At 46.6% G+C, this 12,141-nt stretch overlaps 1 protein-coding gene across 6 annotated transcripts in view; it reads right to left on the bottom strand.

Annotated features, from left to right (window-relative positions):
- Window positions 1-12,141, bottom strand: part of MYOM2 (myomesin 2) — a 446,804-nt gene that overhangs the window by 419,667 nt on the left and 14,996 nt on the right. For all 6 annotated transcript variants that reach the window (XM_040428545.1, XM_040428541.1, XM_040428544.1 and 3 more), the window contains exon 2: window positions 60-187. In XM_040428545.1, the coding sequence (XP_040284479.1) occupies window positions 60-166 (107 nt within the window). In that variant the 5' untranslated portion in view covers window positions 167-187. The remainder of the gene's footprint in view (window positions 1-59; window positions 188-12,141) is intronic.

The following is a 12,141-nucleotide window of genomic DNA, read 5'->3' as shown; positions in this document are numbered from 1 at the left end:
AGATGACAGAAAGCCAATCACTTACAATTGTTAATACTATCTCGATAGACACCACTTACTTTTGTGCTGAATATTCTTGAACTACATATCTGCTTTGAAGATTGCGGTAAGAATGGTCATAATGCTTGTGTCTCTTTTGATAAAAAGGAACAACCTTGGAAGACATGGCACCAGCCTGTCTCTAGAACTAGAGGAAAGAATGGCAATTGTTAAATAAGGACATAGAACCTAGGTCATACATAAATGTGTTTAATAGCTAATGTTCCTAGGGCCAACTAGAGGAAAGGAGTGTGAGGGCCCACATATAGGACATGTTAAAGTCCACAGTGATTTTTATCATTGAACATGCAGGACACATTAACACTTAATAGGATATCTGGTTTACACTCAAAGGGTCCCCATGCAAGAAAAGTATGTGGTCCCCTTGATATGGAGCAATAAAACCTATGACAATGCAGTAATTAACAGTACTTTACATGCAATGAAACAGATTTTAGTAAAGCATTTGTATTTTCCTGATTAGATGGTGGTGGGCCCCTCTCCCTGCTGTACAGACTGCACATGGTATATCCAGTCAGCTCAAGTTGACATTTTAGGGCCCTGTTGTATTAGGGGTTCATTGTTGTGTCCAAGCTTGGGCCCACCAGAATACTGTAATCAGCTGCAGTGTCTGGCGCTCACAGTCACTCACCCAGCTGTCAGGTTCCAGGCCACATATTTGACTTCTGGCTTTCAGAAATTTGGCTTTTCTCGAGACGGTGTTTTGGCTTCTAACATTTTTGGTTCTAGTTGCTTCTCCTGGCTTTGATCTGGCTCATTTTGACTCTCCATTTATCCTACTGTTTTTAATATTGACTCCCTGGCTTCAGATTACTTAGCCTCTCTCTGGCTACACTTTTTCCTCTGGTGTTTTGGTCTTGTTTGCTTCTCCTCGTTCTGACTGGGATCACTTGACTATGCCTTTATTGTGTTCTGTGTTGTTTGTATTCAGTATAGGGACCGCTGTCCAGGTGAGGGTCACTACTAGCATGACCATGCAAGTAGGCAGGGACAGGGGTCTGGGGAAGTATAGGTTTGCACTCCCCTCCTCCTTCGTCTTTTGTCCACCGCAGTCACCATAGTTGTTAGCAGTCCAAAACTGTGACAATATCTGTTTGTGAGACTGTATAGTAATCTACCTAAAGTGAAGTTTTCTGTTAGGTTGCTACATTTGTTCTTCAGAAATTAAAAAGGTTTTATCATCTGTAACAATTATGGCATAGCCACAGGATTTCTATATCACCCATTTAACCTCTACATAGATGTAGTGGCAGGCAGCCTTATCAGGTGAGACTGGGTCAGGGCGTCAGGGGACACCAATTCTCTGCATAGTTGCAAGTCCCAGAGGTTTTCGTCCTTCAACTCTCAAGGTCACGAGGTTCTTTAACCTTTATCTTATTTAAATAGGTCCAAGGTTTTTATAGATGGACCATGTAGTGGAGCTCTAGTGCGACATCGCTTTCTCCGCCGATATTCCATGAGTTACTTCGGGATCAAGTAGTTAGCACAGAAAGAACAGCATCAATAGTAAATAAAATAAAAAACATTCACGAATATCCCATCGCTCTTCCCAATAAATGTACGACACACAGTATCAGGAGTAGGACACTGTTTAATGCCACATACCCTGATTTTATCAACTCTCCCATGCAAGGGAGACACCAACAGAAAATGATACATTCTTCAATCACAAACTGGTTACAGCCCCTCCCCTCAGCCTGAGAAGTAATCCAATCAACAGTACAGTTGAAACATACATTGTAGCCATTGTGTTTCTACCGAACCACCAGACGAATGCTCAGCAGGTCACTGATTACTTTTTGTCTTACAAGTAACGAACCATAGGGGATTGAGCATAATATCGCAACAATAAACGTTATGGACAGCCAAAATGAAGGACGGTGGATAGCCAAACGCTACAGACCAGAAAGTAGAAACCGGTGGACGACCCGGAAGAGTTGGAACGGGAGTGGGATCTGTAAAATGAGTATGTCTAATTTTTGTTCCTTTACACCATTCTGGGTCTTTTTTTTTACATCTGTCAGACAGTCCCTTTATGTTATGGGTGAAGAATAGATCAAGGATACTGATGTTTACCAAATAGATTCCAACACTGGAAATCAGAAACTGCCACCTGGTAGGCTGCAATAGTCAACATCTCCATTTTTCCTATGTACTATTTTTGTGTCAGGGCCCCCGTCATGTGTATGTCAGGATAATGGTCATTGATAGAGTTGAGCGAACACCTGGATGTTCGGGTTCGAGAAGATCGGCCGAACTTCCCGTAAATGTTCGGGTTCGGGATCCGAACCCGAACCGAACTTCGTCCCGAACCCGAACCCCATTGCAGTCAATGGGGACCCGAACTTTTGGGCACTAAAAAGGCTGTAAAACAGCCCAGGAAAGAGCTAGAGGGCTGCAAAAGGCAGCAACATGTAGGTAAATCCCCTGCAAACAAATGTGGATAGGGAAATGAATTAAAATAAAAAATAAAAATAAAAAAATTAACCAATATCAATTGGACAGAGGTCCCATAGCAGAGAATCTGGCTTCACGTCAGCAGAGAATCAGTCTCTTCATGCCATAGCAAAGAATCTGGCTTCATGTCAGCACAGAATCAGTCTCTTCATGCCATAGCAGAGAATCTGGCTTCATGTCAGCACAGAATCAGTCTTCATGTCATAGCAGAGAATCAGGCTTCACGTCACCCACCACTGGAACAGGCCACTGTCACACATTTAGGCCCCGGCACCCAGACAGAGGAGAGCGGTCCCGTAACAGAGAATCTGGCCTTATGTCAGCGCAGAATCTGTCTTCATGTCATAGCAGAGAATCAGGCTTCACGTCACCCACCACTGGAACAGGCCACTGTCACACATTTAGGCCCCGGCACCCAGACAGAGGAGAGCGGTCCCGTAACAGAGAATCTGGCCTTATGTCAGCGCAGAATCTGTCTTCATGTCATAGCAGAGAATTAGGCTTCACGTCACCCACCACTGGAACAGGCCACTGTCACACATTTAGGCCCAGGCACCCAGACAGAGGGAAGCGGTCCCGTAACAGAGAATCTGGCCTTATGTCAGCGCAGAATCTGTCTTCATGTCATAGCAGAGAATCAGGCTTCACGTCACCCACCACTGGAACAGGCCACTGTCACACATTTAGGCCCTGGCACCCAGACAGAGGGAAGCGGTCCCGTAACAGAGAATCTGGCCTTATGTCAGCGCAGAATCTGTCTTCATGTCATAGCAGAGAATCAGGCTTCACGTCACCCACCACTGGAACAGGCCACTGTCACACATTTAGGCCCAGGCACCCAGGCAGAGGAGAGAGGTCCCGTAACAGAGAATCTGGCCTTATGTCAGCGCAGAATCTGTATTCATGTCATAGCAGAGAATCAGGCTTCACGTCACCCACCACTGGAACAGACCACTGTCACACATTTAGGCCCCGGCACCCAGACAGAGGAGAGCGGTCCCGTAACAGAGAATCTGGCCTTATGTCAGCGCAGAATCTGTCTTCATGTCATAGCAGAGAATCAGGCTTCACGTCACCGACCACTGGAACAGGCCACTGTCACACATTTAGGCCCAGGCACCCAGGCAGAGGAGAGAGGTCCCGTAACAGAGAATCTGGCCTTATGTCAGCGCAGAATCTGTCTTCATGTCATAGCAGAGAATCAGGCTTCACGTCACCCACCACTGGAACAGGCCACTGTCACACATTTAGGCCCAGGCACCCAGGCAGAGGAGAGAGGTCCCGTAACAGAGAATCTGGCCTTATGTCAGCGCAGAATCTGTCTTCATGTCATAGCAGAGAATCAGGCTTCACGTCACCCACCACTGGAACAGGCCACTGTCACACATTTAGGCCCCGGCACCCAGACAGAGGAGAGCGGTCCCGTAACAGAGAATCTGGCCTTATGTCAGCGCAGAATCTGTCTTCATGTCATAGCAGAGAATCAGGCTTCATGTCACCCACCACTGGAACAGGCCACTGTCACACATTTAGGCCCAGGCACCCAGGCAGAGGAGAGAGGTCCCGTAACAGAGAATCTGGCCTTATGTCAGCGCAGAATCTGTCTTCATGTCATAGCAGAGAATCAGGCTTCACGTCACCCACCACTGGAACAGGCCACTGTCACACATTTAGGCCCCGGCACCCAGACAGAGGAGAGGTTCATTCAACTTTGGGTTGCCCCGCAATATAATGGTAAAATGAAATTAAAAATAGTATTGAATGAGGAAGTGCCCTGGAGTAGAATAATATATTGTTAAGGGGAGGTAGTTAATATCTAATCTGCACAAGGGATGGACAGGTCCTGTGGGATCCATGCCTGGTTCATTTTTATGAACGTCAGCTTGTCCACATTGGCTGTAGACAGGCGGCTGCGTTTGTCTGTAATGACGCCCCCTGCCGTGCTGAATACACGTTCAGACAAAACGCTGGCCGCCGGGCAGGCCAGCACCTCCAAGGCATAAAAGGCTAGCTCTGGCCACGTGGACAATTTGGAGACCCAGAAGTTGAATGGGGCCGAACCATCAGTCAGTACGTGGAGGGGTGTGCACAGGTACTGTTCCACCATGTTAGTGAAATGTTGCCTCCTGCTAACATGTTCCGTATCAGGTGGTGGTGCAGTTAGCTGTGGCGTGGTGACAAAACTTTTCCACATCTCTGCCATGCTAACCCTGCCCTCAGAGGAGCTGGCCGTGACACAGCTGCGTTGGCGACCTCTTGCTCCTCCTCTGCCTTCGCCTTGGGCTTCCACTGGTTCCCCTGTGACATTTGGGAATGCTCTCAGTAGCGCGTCTACCAACGTGCGCTTGTACTCGCGCATCTTCCTATCACGCTCCAGTGTAGGAAGTAAGGTGGGCACATTGTCTTTGTACCGGGGATCCAGCAGGGTGGCAACCCAGTATTCCGCACACGTTAAAATGTGGGCAACTCTGCTGTCGTTGCGCAGGCACTGCAGCATGTAGTCGCTCATGTGTGCCAGGCTGCCCAGAGGTAAGGACAAACTGTCCTCTGTGGGAGGCGTATCGTCATCGTCCTGTGTTTCCCCCCAGCCACGCACCAGTGATGGGCCCGAGCTGCTTTGGGTGCCACCCCACTGTGAACATGCTTCATCCTCATCCTCCTCCACCTCCTCCTCATCCTCGTCCTCCTCGTCCCCCAGTAGTGGGCCCTGTCTGGCCACATTTGTGTTGCAAAAAACCTCCCTCTGAGTCACTTTGAAGAGACTGGCCTGAAAGTGCTAAAAATGACCCCTCTTCCTCCTCTTCCTCCTGGGCCACCTCCTCTTCCATCATCGCCCTAAGTGTTTTCTCAAGGAGCTATAGAAGTGGTATTGTAACGCTGATAACGGCGTCATCGCCACTGGCCATGTTGGTGGAGTACTCGAAACAGCGCAACAGGGCACACAGGTCTCGCATGGAGGCCCAGTCATTGGTGGTGAAGTGGGTCTGATCCACAGTGCGACTGACCCGTGCGTGCTGCAGCTCGCACAGTCTGTCCAGCATATGCAAGGTGGAGTTCCACCTGGTGGACACGTCGCATATGAGGCGGTGAGCGGGAAGGCCGAAGTTACGCTGTAGCGCAGACAGGCGAGCAGCGGCAGGGTGTGAACGCCGGAAGCGCGAACAGACGGCCCGCACTTTATGCAGCAGCTCTGACATGTAGGGGTAGTTGCGAATGAACTTCTGCACCACCAAATTCAGCACATGCGCCAGGCAAGGGATGTGCGTCAAACCGGCTAGTCCCAGAGCTGCAACGAGATTTGGCCCATTATCGCACACCACCAGGCCGGGCTTGAGGCTCACCGGCAGCAACCACTCGTCGGTCTGTTGTTCTATACCCCGCCACAACTCCTGTGCGGTGTGGGGCCTGTCCCCCAAACATATGAGTTTCAGAATGGCCTGCTGACGTTTACCCCGTGCTGTGCTGAAGTTGGTGGTGAAGGTGTGTGGCTGACTGGATGAGCAGGTGGAAGAAGAGGAGGAGGAAGCTGAGTAGGAGGAGGAGGAGAAAGGAGGCAAAGAATATTGCCCTGCGATCCTTGGCGGCGGAAGGACGTGCGCCAAACAGCTCTCTGCCTGGGGCCCAGCCGCCACTACATTTACCCAGTGTGCAGTTAGGGAGATATAGCGTCCCTGGCCGTGCTTACTGGTCCACGTATCTGTGGTTAGGTGGACCTTGCCACAGATGGCGTTGCGCAGTGCACACTTGATTTTATCGGACACTTGTTTGTGCAGGGAAGGCACGGCTCTCTTGGAGAAGTAGTGGCGGCTGGGAACAACATACTGTGGGACAGCAAGTGACATGAGCTGTTTGAAGCTGTGTGTGTCCACCAGCCTAAATGACAGCATTTCATAGGCCAGTAGTTTAGAAATGCTGGCATTCAGGGCCAGGGATCGAGGGTGGCTAGGTGGTAATTTACGCTTTCTCTCAAATGTTTGTGAGATGGAGAGCTGAACGCTGCCGTGTGACATGGTTGAGATGCTTGGTGACGCAGGTGGTGGTGTTGGTGGTACATCCCATGTTTGCTGGGCGGCAGGTGCCAACGTTCCTCCAGAGGCGGAGGAAGAGGCCGAGGCGGCGGCAGCAGCAGAAGAGGCCGAGGCAGCAGAAGAGGTAGCAGGGGGAGCCTGAGTGACTTCTTTGTTTTTAAGGTGTTTACTCCACTGCAGTTCATGCTTTGCATGCAGGTGCCTGGTCATGCAGGTTGTGCTAAGGTTCAGAACGTTAATGCCTCACTTCAGGCTCTGATGGCACAGCGTGCAAACCACTCGGGTCTTGTCGTCAGCACATTGTTTGAAGAAGTGCCATGCCAGGGAACTCCTTGAAGCTGCCTTTGGGGTGCTCGGTCCCAGATGGCGGCGGTCAGTAGCAGGTGGAGTCTCTTGGCCGCGGGTGTTCTGATTTTGCCCACTGCTCCCTCTTTTGCTACGCTGTTGGCTCGGTCTCACCACTGCCTCTTCCTCCGAACTGTGAAAGTCAGTGGCACGACCTTCATTCCATGTGGGGTCTAGGACCTCATCGTCCCCTGCATCGTCTTCCACCCAGTCTTGATCCCTGACCTCCTGTTCAGTCTGCACACTGCAGAAAGACGCAGCAGTTGGCACCTGTGTTTTGTCATCATCAGAGACGTGCTGAAGTGGTATTCCCATGTCCTCATCATCAGGAAAAATAAGTGGTTGTGCGTTAGTGCATTCTTTCTCTTCCACCCCTGGGGAAGGGCTAGGTGGATGCCCTTGGGAAACCCTGGCAGCAGAGTCTTCAAACAGCATAAGAGATTGCTGCATAACTTGAGGCTCAGACAGTTTCCCTGATATGCATGGGGGTGATGTGACAGACCGATGGGCTTGGTTTTCATGCGCCACCTGTGCTCTTTCTGCAGAAGACTGGGTGGGAGATAATGTGAACGTGCTGGATCCACTGAGGTAGTTGGTTCACTAGGACGTGTGGCTGTGGCAGAACGGCCACGTCCTCTCCCAGCACCAGAGGGTCCACTAACACCACCACGACCATGTCCACATCCGCGTCCGCGTCCCTTATTAGATGTTTTCCTCATTGTTCCCGTTCACCACAATTTTGAGAATGGCAAATTTGGGAATGCTTTTTCAACCCAGAACAAAAAGTCTGCTTTTACGGTCACTACAAATAACTTGACCAGCTAAAACAGTGCAGATTTGGTTGAATAGAGATGTGAGACCTGTTTTTTTTTGCGCTGTGTGACAGGTATAGGTTTAATCACAGAATGACACTTCTATCAACACGCTAGCGTGTGTCTTAGGTTTTTCTGAATGACACTATCAATACCTTCAATGTAAGATTTTCTTTTTGGGATAGATTTCAAGTAGGCCTCAAATACCAGAAACTAGTTATTTTGAGAATGGGAAATTTGGGAATGCTTTTTCAACCCAGAATAAAAAGTCTGCTTTTACGGTCACTACAAATAACTTGACCAGCAAAAACAGTGCAGATTTGGTTGAATAGAGATGTGAGACCTGTTTTTTTTTGCGCTGTGTGACAGGTATAGGTTTAATCACAGAATGACACTTCTATCAGCACGCTAGCGTGTGTCTTAGGTTTTTCTGAATGACACTATCAATACCTTCACTGTAAGATTTTCTTTTTGGGATAGATTTCAAGTAGGCCTCAAATACCAGAAACTAGTTATTTTGAGAATGGGAAATTTGGGAATGCTTTTTCAACCCAGAACAAAAAGTCTGCTTTTACGGTCACTACAAATAACTTGACCAGCAAAAACAGTGCAGATTTGGTTGAATAGAGATGTGAGACCTGTTTTTTTTTTGCGCTGTGTGACAGGTATAGGTTTAATCACAGAATGACACTTCTATCAGCACGCTAGCGTGTGTCTTAGGTTTTTCTGAATGACACTATCGATACCTTCAATGTAAGATTTTCTTTTTGGGATAGATTTCAAGTAGGCCTCAAATACCAGAAACTAGTTATTTTGAGAATGGGAAATTTGGGAATGCTTTTTCAACCCAGACCAAAAAGTCTGCTTTTACGGTCACTACAAATAACTTGACCAGCAAAAACAGTGCAGATTTGGTTGAATACAGATGTGAGACCTGTTTTTTTTTGCGCTGTGTGACAGGTATAGGTTTAATCACAGAATGACACTTCTATCAGCATGCTAGCGTGTGTCTTAGGTTTTTCTGAATGACACTATCAATACCTTCACTGTAAGATTTTCTTTTTGGGATAGATTTCAAGTAGGCCTCAAATACTAGAAACTAGTTATTTTGAGAATGGGAAATTTGGGAATGCTTTTTCAACCCAGAACAAAAAGTCTGCTTTTACGGTCACTACAAATAACTTGACCAGCAAAAACAGTGCAGATTTGGTTGAATAGAGATGTGAGACCTGTTTTTTTTTGCGCTGTGTGACAGGTATAGGTTTAATCACAGAATGACACTTCTATCAGCACGCTAGCGTGTGTCTTAGGTTTTTCTGAATGACACTATCAATACCTTCAATGTAAGATTTTCTTTTTGGGATAGATTTCAAGTAGGCCTCAAATATCAGAAACTAGTTATTTTGAGAATGGGAAATTTGGGAATGCTTTTTCAACCCAGAACAAAAAGTCTGCTTTTACGGTCACTACAAATAACTTGACCAGCAAAAACAGTGCAGATTTGGTTGAATAAAGATGTGAGACCTGTTTTTTTTTGCGCTGTGTGACAGGTATAGGTTTAATCACAGAATGACACTTCTATCAGCACGCTAGCGTGTGTCTTAGGTTTTTCTGAATGACACTATCAATACCTTCACTGTAAGATTTTCTTTTTGGGATAGATTTCAAGTAGGCCTCAAATACCAGAAACTAGTTATTTTGAGAATGGGAAATTTGGGAATGCTTTTTCAACCCAGAACAAAAAGTCTGCTTTTACGGTCACTACAAATAACTTGACCAGCAAAAACAGTGCAGATTTGGTTGAATAGAGATGTGAGACCTGTTTTTTTTTGCGCTGTGTGACAGGTATAGGTTTAATCACAGAATGACACTTCTATCAGCACGCTAGCGTGTGTCTTAGGTTTTTCTGAATGACACTATCAATACCTTCACTGTAAGATTTTCTTTTTGGGATAGATTTCAAGTAGGCCTCAAATACCAGAAACTAGTTATTTTGAGAATGGGAAATTTGGGAATGCTTTTTCAACCCAGAACAAAAAGTCTGCTTTTACGGTCACTACAAATAACTTGACCAGCAAAAACAGTGCAGATTTGGTTGAATAGAGATGTGAGACCTGTTTTTTTTTGCGCTGTGTGACAGGTATAGGTTTAATCACAGAATGACACTTCTATCAGCACGCTAGCGTGTGTCTTAGGTTTTTCTGAATGACACTATCAATCCCTTCACTGTAAGATTTTCTTTTTGGGATAGATTTCAAGTAGGCCTCAAATACCAGAAACTAGTTATTTTGAGAATGGGAAATTTGGGAATGCTTTTTCAACCCAGAACAAAAAGTCTGCTTTTACGGTCACTACAAATAACTTGACCAGCAAAAACACTGCAGATTTGGTTGAATAGAGATATGAGACCTGTTTTTTTTTGCGCTGTGTGACAGGTATAGGTTTAATCACAGAATGACACTTCTATCAGCATGCTAGCGTGTGTCTTAGGTTTTTCTGAATGACACTATCAATACCTTCAATGTAAGATTTTCTTTTTGGGATAGATTTCAAGTAGCCCTCAAATACCAGAAACTAGTTATTTTGAGAATGGGAAATTTGGGAATGCTTTTTCAACCCAGAACAAAAAGTCTGCTTTTACGGTCACTACAAATAACTTGACCAGCAAAAACAGTGCAGATTTGGTTGAATAGAGATGTTAGACCTGTTTTTTTTTGCGCTGTGTGACAGGTATAGGTTTAATCACAGAATGACACTTCTATCAGCACGCTAGCGTGTGTCTTAGGTTTTTCTGAATGACACTATCAATACCTTCAATGTAAGATTTTCTTTTTGGGATAGATTTCAAGTAGGCCTCAAATACCAGAAACTAGTTATTTTGAGAATGGGAAATTTTGGAATGCTTTTTCAACCCAGAACAAAAAGTCTGCTTTTACGGTCACTACAAATAACTTGACCAGCAAAAACAGTGCAGATTTGGTTGAATAGAGATGTGAGACCTGTTTTTTTTTGCGCTGTGTGACAGGTATAGGTTTAATCACAGAATGACACTTCTATCAGCACGCTAGCGTGTGTCTTAGGTTTTTCTGAATGACACTATCAATACCTTCAATGTAAGATTTTATTTTTGGGATAGATTTCAAGTAGGCCTCAAATACCAGAAACTAGTTATTTTGAGAATGGCAAATTTGGGAATGCTTTTTCAACCCAGAAAAGAAAGTGTGCTTTTACGGTCAATACAAATAACTTGACCAGCTAAAACAGTACAGATTTGGTTGAATAGAAATGTCAGGTCTATTTTTTAGGCGCTGGGTGACAGGCTCAACTTGCCCCTGATGTAATATATGGCCAAAAAATAACCACACTGTTGATGGTTAAATGCACTTGGGTGACACAGGCTCAGCCTGCACCAGATGTAGTATATGGCCAAAAAATAATCAGACTGTTGATGGTTAAATGCACTTGGGTGACACAGGCTCAGCCTGCACCAGATGTAGTATATGGCCAAAAAATAATCAGACTGTTGATGGTTAAATGCACTTCGGTGACACAGGCTCAGCCTGCAGCTGATGTAGGATATAGCACAAAATAACCACACTATCGATGGTTAAATACACTTGGTGAGGAGTTAATCTGCCTAATCTCGCCCTAACGTCGCAGCTGCAACCTCTCCCTATACTGATCATAGCAGAGTGACGTGCGGCGCTACGTGACTCCAGCTTAAATAGAGGCTGGGTCACATGGTGCACTGGCCAATCACAGCCATGCCAATAGTAGGCATGGCTGTGATGGCCTCTTGGGCCAAGAAGTATGACGCTTGTTGATTGGCTGCTTTGCAGCCTTTCAAAAAGCGCCAAGAAAGCGCCGAACACCGAACCCGAACCCGGACTTTTACGAAAATGTTCGGGTTCGGGTCCGTGTCACAGACACCCCAAAATTCGGTACGAACCCGAACTATACAGTTCGGGTTCGCTCATCCCTAATCATTGACAAGTAAAGTGACAGTGATTTTGGAGAATTCTATCCACATTAATACCAGTAATGGTGTGTCAGTGGTGTGAGTATTGACATCAAGCTAACAAACAACCATGGGCTTCCGCAGGGGGGGCAAGGGGGGGCAATTGCTCCCCCCTGGGGCCCTGGAAATCTGTGAACTGAGTTCTGCCTCTGCAGCACTGGCGGATCTGGGGGGGGGGCAACGGGGCAATTGCCCCCCCCCCAGAGCTGCCCAGAAGTGGGGGGGGGGGGGCGGCGGCGGGGCACAGGGAGATGAACGCTTCCATTGTGGAAGCGTTCATCTCCATAGTCATCTGTATCGCCATCTTCAGGACAGCGATACAGATGACTGTGCTGAGGCAGGGGAGGGAGAGGTGTGTCCCTTTCCCTTCCTCTGATAGGCTGCAGGCACTAAGCCGGCAGCCTATTAGAGACCGGCCCTG

Source organism: Bufo bufo, chromosome 4, assembly GCF_905171765.1.
Source record: "Bufo bufo chromosome 4, aBufBuf1.1, whole genome shotgun sequence".
In the NCBI taxonomy this organism is placed as follows: Eukaryota; Metazoa; Chordata; class Amphibia; order Anura; family Bufonidae; genus Bufo; species Bufo bufo.
This window is presented reverse-complemented; position numbering and strand designations above follow the sequence as displayed.